Here is a 19,767-nt window from a genome sequence, read left to right on the forward strand (position 1 = left end):
CATATAACAAATAATTAAAGTTATGTATAATTATTGATTACACCGCCACATTATCGGTAACTTTTATCCGGCTACATTTTAGTATTTTACTCCTAAAAATACCAAATACCAATATAGGTATTGAGCCGCAATAACGAAGTTGCTACCACTGATCGAATTATTATTTTAATTCCGACTATAAACGCTATCCATTGTCAATAAATTAACTAAAATTTAGCGCAACACATTATCACGACTAGCGAGCAATCTATGCTATGTATAACGAATGGTATAATGTATAAATTAACAACATTGATTGTCAATTATTGATAGTAAATTATTAGGTACCGTAACAATAAAACTATAATATTATATAAGCTACAATAATATAAATTTCATTAAACTCAGAAATTTTGTACAAAATAAATAATTATTAAAATTATAATTAAATAGTATAAAAAAATATCAAGTATTATTAGAGCTGGTCTTAGGCAGGGGCCCAGCAGGGCTCCTGCCTCGGGCCTCGCGCTTTTACATGACATTTTGAGCTTTAGACTTACAAAAAAACTACTATAGGACTAATCCAAAAAAATTTGCCACAGGCTTTGCTTCACCCTAATGCCAGCTCTGAGTATTATGATTACATATATTTAAACAAATAGAAAAATTATTTACTTAATAATTATTGATAACTGAGTAATTCAACAACAAATATATCAATTAAAAATAAACATTGAATTTTAAAATACGCAAACATTTTAAAAAGGTTTATTATAATCAACTATACTGTCAGTTAGTAACTCGTTAATTAATACCTACACCACAAACAACACTAAGCCGATTAAACTGTTGTTACCTATAGGTTATAATACCACTGATTTTATAAATTATAAAACGATTAAATAGAACACATTTAATATAATTAAAACCTCATCAATTAAATCTTTAATTGGTTTGCATCGCTAAAAATAATTCAAAAGTTCTTCTATACAAATCTTTTCATTATACTACAAAAAGCTTACAGTTATTTTCCTAAGTCTAATTGAGGTTGAATATGTTTTAACACACAGCCAATTATAAAATACTATCAACAATATTGATGGAAAGGATATATGAACTGATGAGCTCATGGGGTATAAAAATAGACCCATGTCCCCTGTGGTTTTAGTATCATTTGTATTTCGTTTATACCGTTTCGTACAACAAAATTAATAATTTATGCCAAATGCTATAAGAAATTCTATAATGTCTTAAGTTAGGGTGCTGGAAACTTTTGACCATAAGTCCACAAACATGTATTTTGAATTGCGAAGAATTTAAAAATTCAATTTATATTTTTACCCTTTTTTCATATTATTATTTGTCAATCGCCATTGAGACGAATAATGTAACTATAAAACCCGATAATAAGTGTAACAATAAAATTATTAATGTCAAAGACGTCATGTTATTATTCAAAACAGAAAATCACATCATTACACTGCATTACTACATTTTTCGATTAACTCAAAACATTTTAATTATTAAATTGCCTATCCGAAGCGCCGTTATAAATGTTTGTGTTGTCGAGTTGTACAGTTATACAATGTTCATAATTTTTTATTCATATATACTCATAAATAAATATTATACTTAAATCATTTTGATAATTAGTTTATAAATCGATACGATTATAGTTGCTAATTATTTATTATGTATATTAAAAATCAATGATAATAGAAATTAGAAACAAATCAATATTAAAAACCAAATTTCAAAATAAAGCATTTGGTTATATACGAGTAAAAGGCTTGTGAGTTCATACCCTAAAAAATGGCGAAATAATATACCATACTTATACACTAAATGTATAAGTCATTTATATACAAGGTTCAAAATAAAACTATATTATTGTGTTGATTTTATTATTGTGTATGTATAATAAATAATGTTATATATTTTTTTCGAATAACTACGACAATACATAAAATACACATATAAGTAATATCATACTAAGGATAAAAAATTACTCCTAGTGTAAGTTACATTATTGATTTATTTATAGATAAACCGCTAAATTATACTATTTACCAACTACGATGATTGCTTAATATTAAAACAATACCATTTCATTCATAAATATAAAATAATTTGTGTACATAATAAACATTAAAAATTTTAAACACATATTTATGCTTTTAAATTTTTATTCAGGTACAAACTTAAGATTATTACATGACTACAAAGAAACAATATTAGGTTAACAAAATTTAAGTTCTATTTAAATATAGTAACTAAGATATTGCATATGATATGATAAAGCATTTCTATTCAAGGTCTGTTACGAATATTATAATTTAAGATTATAAATAGTTTATTCAATAGTAACTATAAACTTATATTAAAATAATATTTAACTAACAAAATTATTCACAATGACAATATTATGTACTATGACTAATAAAGTATAATACCTAATGTCCAAACTCATGAAAATATAAATTAAACTTATATGAAGTTATATAATGTATTTTTAAATTATTATTATCTTAAACGAAAATTTTAGCATGGATATATGATTTACAACTTATAGTTTGATTCAATTTGAATTAAATGAAAAGTGTTGTTTTAATAAATTATTAACACAAACATATAGGCAACAAATATTACATCTACGTACATAGTCTGAAATTAAAACTATGACTAGAAAAACATTTTCATACAAATTTGTAATGGTACACAAAATAGAATTGCAATCTATTCTTTGAAAATTTATGAGTTATATATTATAATGTATAAGTTTTGAACACGTACTTATCGTTTTTAAAAAATAAAACTTCATACTTATATTTTAAATGACTCACGTACAATTGAATAATTTAATTTAGTTATAATATTATGATATTGAAAAATCAATTCACGTCTAAAATTGTTTCCACTGCTGTAGTATTTCAACAATTTAAACATCAATTACCAAGCAACAAATCAAATATTTCAATATTAAACTTGATTGCATAATATAATATAGTCACACTGTCCCCGCGTGTCACATTCATAATAATGTTCTAAGCTGTTTGAATAAACACTTCTCAATAAACACAATTCTTACAAATCAGTATCTAGAACAATTAAAAAAAGTACATACGAATTAAAATAAATGTATATATTTTATTAGTTTACTAGCTATTCACGTGCATTTTGTTGCAGTACAAAATGCATCTATGATAAATTTGATCATCTAATGCTAAAATTTAGCGTAACGTACGTATTTTTAGTTTTCTGATATGGTGTATAGATACAATTTCTGACATATAAATATTACATAGTTAACCCAGTATTGCCCTTTTTTTAAATATTTTTCTTTTTTTTTTGAAAAATCCAAGTTTGATTTTTTTCACTCTGGATCAAAAACCAACAACTCATAAAGTTTCAATAGTGTGAATAAAAAACAACGAAAAGGTTTTGTACTGCTATAAGTAGTACATCAACTATTCACTAAAATACTAATGTGATTTGGTAATATGAATGAAAAAAAAATCAAATAATTTCAGAGAACATTCGTGACAATAATTTCCATTTTCACATTTTTATAATATTAATTAACAATAAAATAATTTTTTTAAATAGATATTTAGTTACACGAACTTTTGTATAGAACTACTTAAGAAAAATATTTTTGAATATTCACTTATAGTCAACGCACACCAATAAATAAACGCATCAGCCCATTTTTCTCGAAATTTAGTTATTTCACAATAAAAAATATAATAAATCACAATCAAATATAAATATGGTCTATTTCATTCAGGAATAATGTAGTTTTCTACTAATGAAAGAATCCTTAATATTGTTTCAGTAATTACAGAGATTACTTCATACAAATACACTCACAAACTTACTAACTTTACATCTTTATAATATTAGTATAGATTTATTTATTAAAATAAAACCAAATAGAATATTTAATCACGAATTACTTAAAATATTGAAAATATAGTATTATGATTGCATATAAATATTAATTACTTTTAAAATATAGACAAATAATAATAGGATAAAATAAAAACAAATGTGTACTGATGATACAAATTATACAACCGCACTCAATACATAATCTAATTAATGAAAACATTCGTTATTGAAATATTTGAATTGAAAAATACAAATTTAGTACATTAAATTATTATTATACATTACTCACCACCATCATCAGTCTCAGAAGTCGGTACCGGATTATTCCACCACTGTATGGATGCCGAGGCCAATACCAAATATATCGAGTTCGCTACGATTACTACACCACCACTTATCCAGAACACATTACGCCATTCCAACAGGGTATTCTATAAATAATATTTGTTAAAAAAAATTGTAAATATAAAAAAATTCACATTGTACACTACATTTGGTATTAAATATCCGATGAGAGGAGGAGAAACGATTCCAGCAACAGCTCCAACTCCGTTTACCATGGCCATTGCAGGACCGGCATAATTTGGACTCAAATCCATTACGTTAACTTTCATGCTTGAATAAAAGAAGCCCATAGTAGCCATACCAATGGTAAATAGAACGACTACTTTTATCTTGTCACAACCGGCATATGACGCTGCTAATGTTCCCAACATAGGTCCAATACAAGCTGAAAATTTTCAAATTTTTGATGCTCAAAAGAAAAATCCATTGAAATAGTCAATTAGAGGATATTAAGGACTATTTAGATTGATTTTATTAAATAATTAATATTCAAGCGTTAAGTATAAATTTAGAAATTACAAATATTTCACACACACAACAACTTTACGTCAGATAATAATACCATTTATACTTTTTTGATGATATTTTTAAGTTTACCCGTGAATTCATAATGAGTTCATTATAATAACATGAACACATATCTCAAAATTATATAAATCACGAACATACCTTACTTTATTATACTCACTGAAAGTAAAAAAACTAATGAATTATCAACTCAAAAACAAGTACAACTTAAAGAAGGTGTGCAAAAATTATTGATTTGTATTATATTATGTGTAAAGTCATGTCTTATTTAAACTGAAAGATTAAAATATAACATCTACTACCATTTCTCTAATATATTAAATCAAGCTGATTTCTAAGTTATTAAACCTAAAACAATTTAGTAGTTTCATTTATATCTAGATAGTAAGATAAATTTAGATTGATATATTTTTTTAAATTTCCATTCATAAAACACAATTATCATTTAAACTTCTAAAAAATTAAATACAACAACAAATGTAGCTATAATAAAAAAAAAAATTTTATACCTATGGTCGAAAATAATCTTCTCTGTTGTAATATTCCCAATTTTCCATTAGATATCAGATAGTCACTTAACCATCCCGTTAATATGGCAAAAACCCACATCAAAACATGTGGCATTGAACTCCATACACCGGTCTAAAAAAAAAATGAATTTAATATTATATTGTTTAATCGCTGTTTGCATAAAATTATAAAGTATACTATGACAAAATATACATAATAATATGTGGTCAGTTTATAAAACAAATATCTATGACAAACTATACAATTTACAGTAATTTACAAATTCTAACTGTTATCTTACCTACCTATGCATTTATATTATTACTTAAAATACAATAAATTTAAATTATTATTAAAAGTGTATTATATATAGTGTTAATTATTGTATTTATATTTGACTGCTCACTTCTGCAATAGAAAATTTCATGACACTCTTCATGTACTTCGGCAAATCAGCATTTATCATGAATAAAGCCCAGTCGTGAGCAATTTGACCTATCATTAAGCCCCACATGGGACCTGAAGACAACATTGACAACCATGGTGTAGATTTTAATGTATTCTGAAAAGAATAAATGGATGTTTAAACCCTGATTACTTGAATACAATTGTAATAATGGGTACGAAAAATGAACGTTTACCTTATTTTTATTTACTCCTTTTAGATGACGTTCTAAGTATGTAAGTTCGTAATCGGATATTGTGGGGTGTTCGTTCGGTGAACTATATACCAACAGGTTCCAAAAAACATACCAAATCAGCGCTACAATGCCACAACCATAAAACACCAATGGCCAATTGTCATCGGTTACCTTAAGCAAATAGCCAGCGGAACTTTGAGCTACAATCGTTCCAATCATATTTCCTAATATAAATAGTTAAACTTTTAACTTCGGATCGGTAAACAATATTTAATATATTATATTCAGTTAATATTTACCTGCAAATACAAATGATCCTATACGTGATCGTTCATTGATAGGCACCCACTGAGCCAACAAAGCATTCATTGCTGGAATAGAAGGGCCCTAATAAAAACACATCAATTTATCATATCTGCTAAATTTCATAAAGAATTATAACTTTTTATTATCTATGATTTTATTATAAAATAAATCAATATTTATCCAAATATTAGTTATAAATACATAAAACTAGGGAAATTGAGTAATTTATTTTTCAACGTATATACATTACTCTAGATAGAAAGTTTTGACACCTATGAAAAATGCAATAAGTTCCAGTACTTAAGTATATGTCTGAGTACTAATAACTATGGTAAATTTGAGTATAAATAGCAAAAAAAGAAAGAACTTCTTTGGTTGATAATAATCAATACTTTTAAGTCAAAAATACTATTGAGTAGACAAAAATCAGACTATACATGACAATTGTAAGAAAAGCATAAATTACTTTTATTACAGCAAAGAAGCGAAGTTTAAAAATAAAATTTGGTAGATGGTTTTTGAGCCAAAGCTGGATGTAAACACTGTTAAGTGGAGAATAAAGTTCAACAAAAAATTGTTGGAGAAAACAGGAATAACCCCAGCTAAGAATTGCATCAAGGATTAAAGGTTCCAATGGCTCGGGCATATATTGCGTGAAAATAGTATGCGACGATACATAGTAAAAGTAGTATTGTTTTAAAAATCGTCAACGAAGAAGCCAAGGAATGTTCACATTTTTTGAGTAATCAGATGTGGCCGAGATAGACTTGTAAAGGATAAGAGTAAAAAATTAGAAAAATATAATTCATGATCCGGTAAAATGACGTTAAATTGCGATAGCGCCAAAATTCTTATGGAATAATTAGCTAGCTTAAGATAGATAGATGAAAATAATTTTGTATAAAAACTCCGCATATAGTACAAAATAATGTTAAAATATAAAATCATATATTAATGTTATTAACTATAAGTCAATACCCCGTGTCAAAAAACACTAAGAATAGTATGTTCCTGGTATAAATAACTTACAATTTATTAGTCTAAATATTTTGAAAATTATATTTTGTACAAAAAAATATAATTAAAATAAATAGTAAATACTTAATAGTTGATAGTAAATAAAATATTTTAAGTTCTAGTTCTAAGTTGTTATGATAATTTTTTTTTTTGAATTATAAGAAAAATCGTTTGAGTTGAAATCTTTATTATACGTTTAACTATCTAATGCCATCAATATATTATAACAATGTAATTTCGATATTTTTTATTCGTGATAAAAAAAATTTTAAAAATGTATAGTATATTAATTAATATTAATTAATAATCTTTTAAGCTTTATGACTTAGACAATAATTGTATCAACATAAATCAAAAAAATTATAATATTCTATACTATTTTATTTTTATTTAAACCAACAAACTTAAATTTAAATTAAATTATTTATTTTAATGTTTAATTCTTGTACCATAAATTAATTTATATAATGTATAATATACAACAATGTCCGAATGATAATAATTAATACCTTTTGTATGATGCAATTAACTTATAAAATATTATACTCTAGATAACAATATAATTGTTTTTTGAAGAACAAATATAACACAAATAATTCATGTATTACAAATACAATAATATATAGTAATATTTTACTACATAGGTTTGTAATTATTTATTTAAAGTTTATATATCTTTTGAATTTCTACATACAATAATATACTTAATTTTCAATACCAAGCTACCTAGTTAATACTTATACGTATTTTTCCCTGGTTATTGTTAGAACATTGTTTTACATTTTTGTAAAAAAAAAAACTATACCTAATTTTAGTAAACAATCTATTCAAGGTTTCCTGATTGAGTAATATAAAAAAACTGATTACTAAAACAGTTTAGAAAACAACAAATTCAACTATTTACTGAAATATTCATGATTTAAAAATCATGTTTTAGAAGTTAAATAAATCGTTATATTGGAATAAAACAATCTAGTATAAACTATAAATTCATTAACCGTATGTATAGTTTTTTTATGTATAATATGGAAAGAAATTAACATTTATATAGGTAAATAAATTAATGTCCCGGAACCTAGATTTATTATTATAAAGTATTAATTATTAGAATCAATTACGTATTAAAATTACATAAGAAAATATTTTGATTTCAGATTTGCTATGTAATTAATTAAACCAAAATAATAAGCTCATTAAAGCAATAATTTTTTTCAACTTATCACGTAGGTATACAAAACCATGACCTCTTAACAATAAAAACAATTATTTAATGAATTATACCTATTAAGTAATTTACCTCATACTAAATATTGAATAATCAATTGCTTGTTATTGTTTCGTAAACTCAATTTACTGTTTCCGGATAAATATAATATGATAATAATTATTATTGTTTCTAAGGATACCTATGTGCAAGTACTTGTTTTTAAACGAAAAATGAATGAAATCCCAATCCATGATAACATTTTTATACTTTAGTAAGAGGGAGAGACAATCATTATATTTATCAATCATTTTAAATATTTTATTTTATTATTCTGGCTAAATCTCGAGCAAAGTACCTATATTTTAATCAACAAGTACTTCTACAATTTTACATTTAAATTTGTTTTAAACGGAAATTTGTTTTATCTTCAAATTCGGCAAATTATTTATTCAATTTAATTCAATTCAGTCAACATCAAAATACTGGTATTTAAATTTTGAACACTTCATTTTTAATAATACTGAGTCAACAGAAAGAACCTCTAAGTATTTTTTTCAAAAATTATGATAGGTACATATACTAAAAAAATATTCTGGGACTCTGGGTCAATTTTTTCTATTTTTTTAAAACCGAAATTTAAATTTTTTTAAATTACACCATAACTATCCGTGTAAAAATAAAATATTTTGAATATTTGCAATTATTTTATTAAATAGTATTCAGCAATACTAAGTTTAATCGAATGACTTTTCAAAATATACTTGATTTCACGATGATGCCGCCTGTGAAACATTCACACGTATCATATAAAAAAAATTATACTATTTTGTTCTTATCATTATGGTGAACACCATAGAAACGTGTTTAATAAGTTGTACATATTATACGTAGATTTCAGATTAGTAGGTGAATTTTTATGTATCATTTTTTAATGTGTAGTGTAGTTTGATAGGAATAATTAATGTCGACGATTTGTTTAGCAGAGAATGCTTAGAAAATAAATATAAACGCATACGAGAAATAAATAAAATACTGACTAAAGTATTTAAAGCGTTTAACTTATTTTTAAACTATATAATGGTCTTAATCATGTTTAGTTATATTATTAATTAAATATTTTATAGTATAGATTAATTAGGTTCAAAAATGTTTACATAACAAATAAACACACACACATGTATATTAGGTAGATAGGCATTTTAATTATCAGTACCTATTTATCGATTAGTTTTTGAAACCTAACAAAAACTAAATCTTGAATATAATTAAAATACTTAATATTAGCTTATAAATCACAATATTATTATTATAAATAACATTACCATTGTTTTAATATTATTATCAAACAAATTAATTTTAGAGTCTATTCTATTTATTAGTGCAGTGTTGCTACTTGCTATTATGACATTTTGAAGAGGTTATCATCTTTTCAGTATTTACTTAATATATACTGTACCTACCAATAATAATCCATATTATTTTTATTTTTTATTAAATAGATTACATTTCCCATGTGCATTTATAAACAATTATTTTATTTATCATCAATGCCCAGGAGTTTAATTAAAAATAATTATATTAAATTACTTCGTTCCCAACATTTTAATTTAAGAACATTGTCTAAAAATAAGCTAATTTTCCTATAAATTATGCAACAATATATATTAATCATAAAGTATATATATTTACTGAAAATGATGATAAATTTTGTGCAAATGGACAGTTTTATTGTCACAATCGACTACAGCGTGTCAACTCCGTAACAGTACATAAAGTTGCAACGTATTCTTAATTATTCTTTCGAACACAAAAACGTAATTAGAACAATTTGTCTTAAATGCTTAATGACACTTACTTCACCAATACCTTCAAGTACTCTAACACCGATCATGTACGCGGGACCAATCCTAGCGGCAAGTGGTGTCAATAGTGTAAGCACAGCGGTCAGGAAAATACCAACACCAAACACATGTTTTCCACCATATTTCTGTGCCAGTATACCACCTGGAATCTGAGCAAATACATATCCATAGTAAAAAGCACCAAGTATATGCCCTTGGAGTGTTTCAGACCAATCAAATTCAGCATTCTGCAAAGGAACATACAAAAAATAATATTAGAAAAAATGACTTCTAAATGATTTAAACAAATTAAAAAAGTAATCAATTTAATGTAATAAACGGCTAAAGACCCTTATATAATATAATCTTATATCACATTAATTTATATTATTTTATTTTTTATTAAATTAAATGTATATTATATTTTCTCTTCATAAAGTTCCAAAGTACATTTAACTGCATAAGTTAGCTAACGAACGTTTAATTTTACACCTGAATGTTAATTAATGTTTGAACCTTTTTACCGGATATTATTTTTCATAGACTCTATTAAATCAAAGTCGATGTAGCTAACTGTAACACTAGTTTATTTGCACGAATATTATTGGTAGGTACCTATTTTTTCATAGGTAACGAATTTTACAACTCAATATACTAAAGTTTTAAATCAATAAATTTGAATACAGTGCATTATTTAGGTATTAACCATTATACATTTTAATATACTAAATTATTCATACTTATTATATAACAGGTCATTATTTTATGTTTATTATATTTTAACTTGGGTATAAGTTTTTTTTATATATCCAATAATGTTGTAAATCGATGTGTTTTTACAATCAGTTGTTTAACACTACAGTGATTAAATTATTCAAATATACACATGATACAACATAAACTTTCATTGAAAAATTGAAAAAAATTGAAGCCCAATATCATATAGATTTGTATTCAACTCGGCTTATTTTACATTTTGTTAACGACTATTGTTTTATGATAATACAAACATAAAAAAAAAATTAAATTAACATACTGGATTAGTCGTATTTGTATGTTTTATCGGTCCTGGACACCCATTAGGGTCTATAGCTGTTTTATGAATATCTTCTACCATTTCAGTAATAGCTACACTCAATACTGATCGCATGGCATATGCATTAGCAATGCCTATGAATCCCATTACAGCTATTATAATCCGCTTTGAACAAGCACCTATTAAATAAAATACAATTTAATAAAGAATTATTGTTACTATTATTATTTATAATATTATAAAATTTTAATGGAAAAGCATTTATATAATAATATGTAGTTGGTACATTTTTATAAATAATATTTATATAACTAACTGTCTATAATCGATCTCGACTCTGAAGGCCTCCTATTTTTTGATTCCATGGTAGTGATTTTGGTTTCTAAAAAATATATATTAATTTAATATAAATCTAAAAAAATACATAAAAATCAGTCTTACCCACAATTTCACTAAAAAATATATAGAATCATACAATTGAGCTTTGTTCAGACAAAATAAGTAAGTATACACAATCTAAAAAAAATATATATAAAAAGTAAAATAAAATTATTGCTATTAAGAGAAATGTTGAAAGCTTCAAAGCAAGTAAAAGTATAGTTGAACGACGACTAATGAATTAATATGCAGTGTGTATATATTATACAGATAATGATGTACCTACAGCATCAACATAGTAATAGCAAACATATTTAAACAGTATAAAAAACCGTCCTAAGTACTTAGAAATCTATTTGTCGACCTTATCGTTTTAAACAATGACAATCGTAGGTCATACATGACAAAATTTGCATTTAGTATTTGTAACAGTAAAATATAAAAAAGTGTTTATAATAATAAACATAACTATTACTACCTGAACATAATGCTGAACCTAAATGAATTCTAAAATTCGGATCATGCATAAGTATGATGGTGTTCTCCTCCTGTTTATTTCACTTAACATATTTTCATTTTATAATAAATTGTAAAAAACTAAAAAAATATTCGTTGTTACACCGATTTTATGACCCATATGGCAATACGACTACGACTACCAATATAAATGCCAGTCAAAAATAATATCGTAATTACGACTAGATCACACGTTTTAGGCGAGTGTAATTTAATGATAACTTATATTATATATATATATATTATAAAATTACAAGATATTAAATTCTATATAAAATATGTGTAGATATAACTAGAAATTCATCGAGAAGAGCGAGCATTATTTCCTTTTAAAATGTCTACTTCATTGAAACTCAATTTTTTAATTCTTTATAAATCGAAACTTTTTTAATCAAAAGAACGATAAAAATACTGTAAAAGGTAAATATGTGATTATTATTTATTTTAAATTTCTCAATTGCTCAATAAGTATAGGTGCGCAGTTATTTATTCCAATAATCAAACAATATTTTGTAACTGGATAATAAAATTATATTTTAATATGAACAATAAACAAATGAGTACATTTACGGTTTAACGAAAACAATTTTCTTTCAATGTCAATTCTTTTAATTTTATAATATCTAAAATTCAAATAAATGTGAGAGTAACTTTAAATGTACGAAAATGTGTTTAGATGTACTTATACTAAAAATGAAAGACATTGCTTTATAATTTTACTTTCCTCCGTTCTTAAAAATAAATAAATAAATAGTGTTTTTAATGTATAATAAGAAACAAAAAACTTTGTAGATGAGTTGTAGATTTTATAAAAAAAAAAAAAAACGATAATAAATTTATATTCAGTCTACGGATAAGATAAAGCACAATTATATAACTGAAAATTATAAAATTGAATTCGACCTGTTGCTTAGTTAAAACAAATAGATTAACACATTTTTATATATATTTTTGATAAAAATGTCAAATGTTTATTATTAATTTATGTTTGACATTTTAACTCATGATTAATTATATTGTATTTTAATTTTTTTCTTAAATCTCGAAAACAATGACTCACACATTTTTGTATAAACATTTAAATTAAAAAAATAAACCAATAATTATTATAATCTATTTTTATATTTTTTAAAATAATTAATCATTGTTTTTATTTTTCAAGTTAGAAATACGTTATAATAATACAACATCAAAGAAACTTGTACTTGCGTGAATATACAAGAACGATGAAACATATTTTCAACAATATTTCTCATAAATATGATTAAATTTATGTATGTATGCTATGTGGTTATATAGAATACAATCATGAAGCGTATATAAATATCTTTTAACTGATAAAACCTCTTAAAAATACTTAATCAAACATTATTGAAGTACAAAACTTTATACAAATAATTATATTTATATTATAATGTCAGCATTTATATTTTATATGATCAAAAATAAGACAAGACATTTTAAAAGTTCATAAGTGGTTACGATAGGTAGTGATAGCGAAAGCGTTTTCGAAAATCATAAAATTCTATCATGTTTATATTTAAAAAAAAAGTATATCGAATTTGAGTTTTTCTGCTACTCTAGTACTTTGTAGTTACTCTACTCAAGATTTCAGGAAATGTATATTATTTTTTTTTTTGTTCACGTATATAATATACTTATTTTAACTTTTCATTGCAGATTGTATGAATTATAATAAATGCTAATAATAATAAAATGCGTAAAAACATAAAAACTAAATACATAAATTGTCGATATTTGAAATTTCAATTCAGGTAAATTTACCTAGATATGTATAAATTAAGTTAAATGGTACATAATATACTCACATTTAAGACACACTATACATAACTTACAATAATGAAATGAATGAAAATCAGTATCTTCCCAAGTCTTACTTATTATTAAGCAGGGCTTAAATAATACTTCAGTTATGATTTATCAAAATTATACTTGAACGGGAATGTGTTTAAAGTTAATATTGTTTTCTTGATATTGCAGCTCGTGTTTAGTTATATAATAATAACCCTTTTGAATTATTTTATAAAATTACAGTAATTTCTGGGTGAATTGACAAAATTATTTTTCATGAATAAGTCGATATTCGTTACAGTGTCACACCTCATATGATTCGTTCCTCAATTCACACAATCTTGAAACATTTTACGCACGTGATTATACACAATTATTATTACGGTAGATATAGTGCGAGGTTTGGTTTATTTAATTTATACAACGCTTATAAAAGTAAATTAACTAAAATATTATATGCTATATTGTGCTAAAATTAACAAGTACAATATAACAATCTATGTTAAGTCATAATTTAATCATAATACTATTATTTGATTACAACAATTAACTAAAATTGTATTTTTAATTATCGCAGTAATTAATTGTTTTCATTTTATTGAAACAGTGGTCACTTGTAATATTTACCACACCAACATTTTTAATAATGAAATCCATTTTTTTTAATAGAATATTTAATATATTTTCAATTTACTTTTTATACAATTTGTCTATTTATTTTTCTGATCCAAAAACTTAATTTAAATTCGTGATATTGACAATGCGTTTATAATTTAATCTGGATGCGTTCAAAATACCTCATGATCTAAGAATTTGTTATGAGCTAAATCAAAAAATAATTTCGATAATTTTATAAATATTATTATTATAACAACAAAAATAATTTAACATGTTTACTAGATGCTTTTTAAAAAAAATAATCCATGCCATAAGTTTATAAACGTTTTTTTTATTAACTAAAATGTCAATGTAATTGTTAACTTACTTCGTATTATTTATGATCTATAAGTTGAAAATTGTATATACTTATTCGTACTGCAATGGCCTATGGCTATAAGTAGTTTAATTAGCATTCTGTTCGTCTTTCATTCATGATAATTTATTATTATAATTTTGGGGTAGTGCTACCGGCTAAATATCACCTTGACACGGTTTACCATTACATGTATACTGATGTGGCTGCTTGTATTAGTCAATAACGACTATATTATAGTAGATTAAATGCAATAACTGCTCAATTATCCATTCATAAAGCGACAACTATATGTAATAGTACTATGGTCTAATATAATATGTTACAATTAAAAGACGTGGGAAGGCGAAGATCAAAACGAATTTGATACTACTCGTTATAAAAAGAGAAAAAAAAATAACAGTGAACCTTATTCATGACATGGTCTTTTACGGTTATGGTATGACCACAGTTGCCATAATGCATATGTATAATATCTATTGACATTTCTCTTGATCGATATACTCAATAATAAATAATACCTTTAAAGGATTTTATATATATATATATTTTTTTTTTATGGTAAAAGTATCGTATTTTAAAACTAAGAATCAAATCGTTATGTAAAAGAGTTATACATGAAATATAATGTTTGCTGTTAAAATATACCTAGTGGCTATTATTATTATTTATGCAAATTGTACATACTGTTATAAATATAATTTGTATACAGTATGCACGTTATAATTATAAATAATAATATTATATAACGTAGTTGCAGCCTACTTTACTACTTACATCAAAATTTGACATATATACTTTATAATAGTTATAATATTCAACGGGTCTTATAAAATAAATTATGATTTGCAGGGCGTCATTCGTCCAAGTTAATAATATCACATTTATTTTTATATATATATATTTTTAGATAGGTTGTTTAATATATTTAATTTTTGATATTTTAATTATTTTAACATTTAACTTGCATACATGATATAGGTTAGTATATATATATATATACTAAATACCCTATATAGGTAATTTAATTGTTTGTTTTTGACACCTAAAACGAGTTTCTAAGGCTATTTTTATCACCTTGTTAAATCTTTCGATTAGATTCGCAATAAATATACATATTGATAAAAACAATAAGAAATAACTAACAGAAAATGTTGTTATTTAAAAACAAAATGTACATCTAACTATAAATTGATTTAAAAACTCATATTTAAATCATAATTGAATATCGACATGATTATTATTATTATTACCTCAGCACAACATTATATTTATAATTTTTTCCTGTTACGGTATTAATTACAATTTATAATAATAAATAACATTACATAATAGATTCATCCTAGTCAGTAGTCCTAATGATGTCACTTGTTAGTGTTATTTTTAAACAATACGAATAATAGGTAATCGATAATAGTCGGAGATGAAAGATCAAAACGATAATCAAGACAATATTACAATGACAAACTGAATCCACTACCTATTGCTAATGTTAAGTCTATCGTTATCATCGTTATCGTCTCGAATATTTTTTTGACTCAAGGGCATTATATAGTGATCCTGTCCTCCTTTATAAAAATTCACTTACTGTGTCCATTTATAAGAACTTAAGATTATTTATTAGTTATTGCATTGATAGATGTTTAACAAAATAATTACGATTAACCTCAACCCAATTTGAATATTAAAATATTTAATTATGTGTGTATATATATATATATTTGTTTCAGATTGTATTATATTTAGTATAGCCGGTAGCTGTAAATAATTAGTTATTTAATTAAAAATACTTTTATACTATAAAATGTATAACACTATAGGTAGGTAAGTACTTATTTAATATTGTGTATGAATATAATAAAAAGTACATTAAAATCAGGTTTTTTAATACTATCTGTATAATAAATTACGTAGAATTTATAAGTTAGTTCAATAAGTCTAAGACGTCTCCTATAATCATATATTTTTTATTTTCATTATTACATTTATTAATAGTCGTATGTACATGCATATTTAAATGCATCTAAAATTGAATTTTATCAGTCTATTGTCTAAGTATATTATTATAGAAAATATCAGAAAGTAAAATACTAAAAGTATAAAATATCGTCTTAAACTGATTTCATTATTCAATTTATATTCATCAGTTTTTGAAATTAAAAACAGTATCGTTTATTAAAATTTTATATTATAATGAATTAATGAATGAAACATATTGTTTTAAACGTATTTTAAAAAAAATAAACTCCATTTTCCAATTTATAATAATAAAAAAAATAATGGCATCCTTAATTATTATTTATAAGTTCTTAGAGATATGTAGTATAAATCTATTATCTATGATAGTTTATTGTTGTATGTCTGTCTGAGCATATTAGTGCGACTAATATAATACATAATATGTAATATATCTGGTATGTGGATGTAGTCACTTTTAAGTTTCTAAGTGATAAGTAAATGAGATTACTAATCTCAATTCACTTTAAAAATTATCCCTACCGTTTTATTTACATATCACAGTACTTGCTTATAATTTTTATTATTAAAAAATAAAAATGTTTAATTCTTTAAATTTAATATAATAAAGGTACTAACCAAATTCTTACCTACAGAGTTACGAAAAGTTAACCAATAGGTATGGCATTGAAAAAATACAGTTGCAAATAACGAAAAATCTCACGTAATATAGATATAGAATAATACAATAGTATTTTTTGAGAAACAAAAATGAATTAACATTTTTCAAATAAATTGTCAAATTATATATCTTTAGCTCCTTAAGAACGTAAAAAATAACCAACAACCATCTAAATAAAAAGTTTAAAAATTAAAACTGTTAAAATTGGCCAACTTGAAAAAAATACTACAATAAGTTTCAGTCTAAACTAGTAAAACATCATCTAAATCCTCTTAACTTACATCTAACTGCAATAATCTTTCCAATAATGTTCTTGTTATCTCAAAATGATCTGGAGACGATATCTCTTAAATTAAAATTATTATTACAAAATTTGATTCTCTACTAAAGAGTTATATCTGTAATGAATGATTTGTGTTGTATTATTTATTTATTTATTACTATTTTATATAATTTTATCAATTAATTAATCATATTGAAAAATGCAGTAGTAAAATTTTCTAATTAAAAAAAAATGTATTTATACATTCATGTTTTTTAAATATAGTACTTAATTAAAATATCATTTTCGTAGGGTACATAAATTAAAAGTAAAATTTAAATTTTTGATCATCGACGATTTAAAAAGTTATTAAAAACTGCTACTATAGAAATTAGAACAACTTAACTACTTTTAAAGTACCTATGTTAAAATCCTTTTTTTTTTAATAAAATAATAATATATAAATGAACGAGAACAGTATACTCTAAATATATTTTAATAGACTAACAATGTTATATAAATGTAAATTTAGCTTTAATATACTAATACATGAAATATAATTTTTTTTTTATCAATGTCATATAATTGAATCTAATTTGTAAGCTTAATATAACTGTAAGCTATTAGATATTATCAAAATAAATATAATTATACTATTGGTTGGTACAATTATTGAAATAGGTACTATCAAAATATTAATATAGTCACATGATAATTATTTAATAAACTTTTTAATACTTAATATTTTAATTTGGTCATAAAAAATATTCCTAACACAAACAATTTATTACGAGTGAATTGTATGTTTTTAACGTTAACAATAAATATATCTTTTTATTCTATATTTTATAGAATATAATTTTTAATTCCAAAAATATATTATTCAGACATTTAGATTAATTAGATAATTATAAATAAAGTTTTCTGCCGAGTTAGCATAAAATATGTAAACTACATGATCGTTAAATAAACACATTATTTATTTTAAAAATAAATTAAATAGGTAATAATTATTAAAATTAAATTATTACAATCTTAGAAAAAAAAATTAATTGCCCGTTATCATTTTGTATACATTTCTAATTTTTAAATGATTGATAAAAATAAACTTACCCAGCATTCAAGCAAAGCGTTCAGTCCGAGCAATAGACACGTGACGACTGTTAGTAACAAAACCACTAAATAGAACTCTGAACTTGGTGTACTAGTTACTACACAGACATGATGGCATCGGGATATGTAAAGAAATTGTTTCCACCACTTTTTCGTCGATTACTTTTCGATTAAAAACATATTAATTTAACAACAATAATGAATAATGATAACAGTTATACTTTACTAAATAAAGTTGCACGTTGTGATTATGTACGTATAATAATATCATATTATTTTATACGCTTAACATATTTCATATAATAATTAAATGAGTATATTATTACAATTATTATTTATCAATGAAATATAGGATAAATCGTCTATTTAAAATTACGTATATTTAACACTGGTGCATTCGGATATACTATAAAAAATCATTCTGCGAGGACCTCTATCATAATATATTTAATCGTTAAGCATATTTTCAAGAATTTAAATACACTAAAAAAAAATTATCGTTTAATTTTGCTATTGTTATTATTATTTTATTTATATATAATGTATATATAATACGCGTTTTAATATTATTTATTAAATAGACGAAATAACATAGGTAAGTACTTATATTATTACACATTTTATAAAAGAAAAAAAATGTTTCAGAATAACTATAATTATAAAATATAGTATTACTAAATTTGAAGTGCAAATAAAGAAATTATATTATGATTGAAATAATAATATTAAGAATTTAACTATACCACAAAAGCATAAACCATTATCAATGGCATA

At 23.7% G+C, this 19,767-nt stretch overlaps 1 protein-coding gene across 2 annotated transcripts; it reads right to left on the reverse strand.

Annotated features, from left to right (window-relative positions):
• Positions 1–1,996: 1,996 nt before the first annotated feature.
• LOC114132514 (sialin-like) lies at positions 1,997–19,127 on the reverse strand. Of its 2 annotated transcripts, none has more exons than XM_027998007.2 (12): positions 18,994–19,127; positions 11,747–11,817; positions 11,618–11,683; positions 11,302–11,480; positions 10,280–10,513; positions 6,194–6,281; positions 5,895–6,118; positions 5,660–5,815; positions 5,253–5,385; positions 4,362–4,600; positions 4,160–4,301; positions 1,997–3,077 (listed from the first exon to the last, which is right to left on the reverse strand). In XM_027998007.2, the coding sequence occupies exons 3-12, from the start codon at positions 11,664–11,666 to the stop codon at positions 3,064–3,066; spliced, it is 1,458 nt and encodes a 485-aa protein (XP_027853808.1). In that variant the 5' UTR covers positions 11,667–11,683; positions 11,747–11,817; positions 18,994–19,127; the 3' UTR covers positions 1,997–3,063. The 2 variants fall into 2 exon arrangements, with proteins under 2 accessions (XP_027853808.1, XP_027853801.1); XM_027998000.2 differs by having other exon boundaries at positions 11,743–11,817.
• Positions 19,128–19,767: the final 640 nt, after the last annotated feature.

This window comes from Aphis gossypii, chromosome 1 (genome assembly GCF_020184175.1).
Source record: "Aphis gossypii isolate Hap1 chromosome 1, ASM2018417v2, whole genome shotgun sequence".
In the NCBI taxonomy this organism is placed as follows: domain Eukaryota; kingdom Metazoa; phylum Arthropoda; class Insecta; order Hemiptera; family Aphididae; genus Aphis; species Aphis gossypii.

Coding starts and splice junctions, on each gene's coding strand:
- LOC114132514 (XM_027998007.2), bottom strand. CDS start 11,666: ATGGAATCAAAAAATAGGAGGCCTTCAGAGTCGAGATCGATTATAGAC. Junction 11,481..11,617: donor GTCGAGATCGATTATAGACA/GTTAGTTATATA, acceptor TTTATTTAATAG/GTGCTTGTTCAAAGCGGATT. Junction 5,816..5,894: donor AAGGAGTAAATAAAAATAAG/GTAAACGTTCAT, acceptor TATTCTTTTCAG/AATACATTAAAATCTACACC.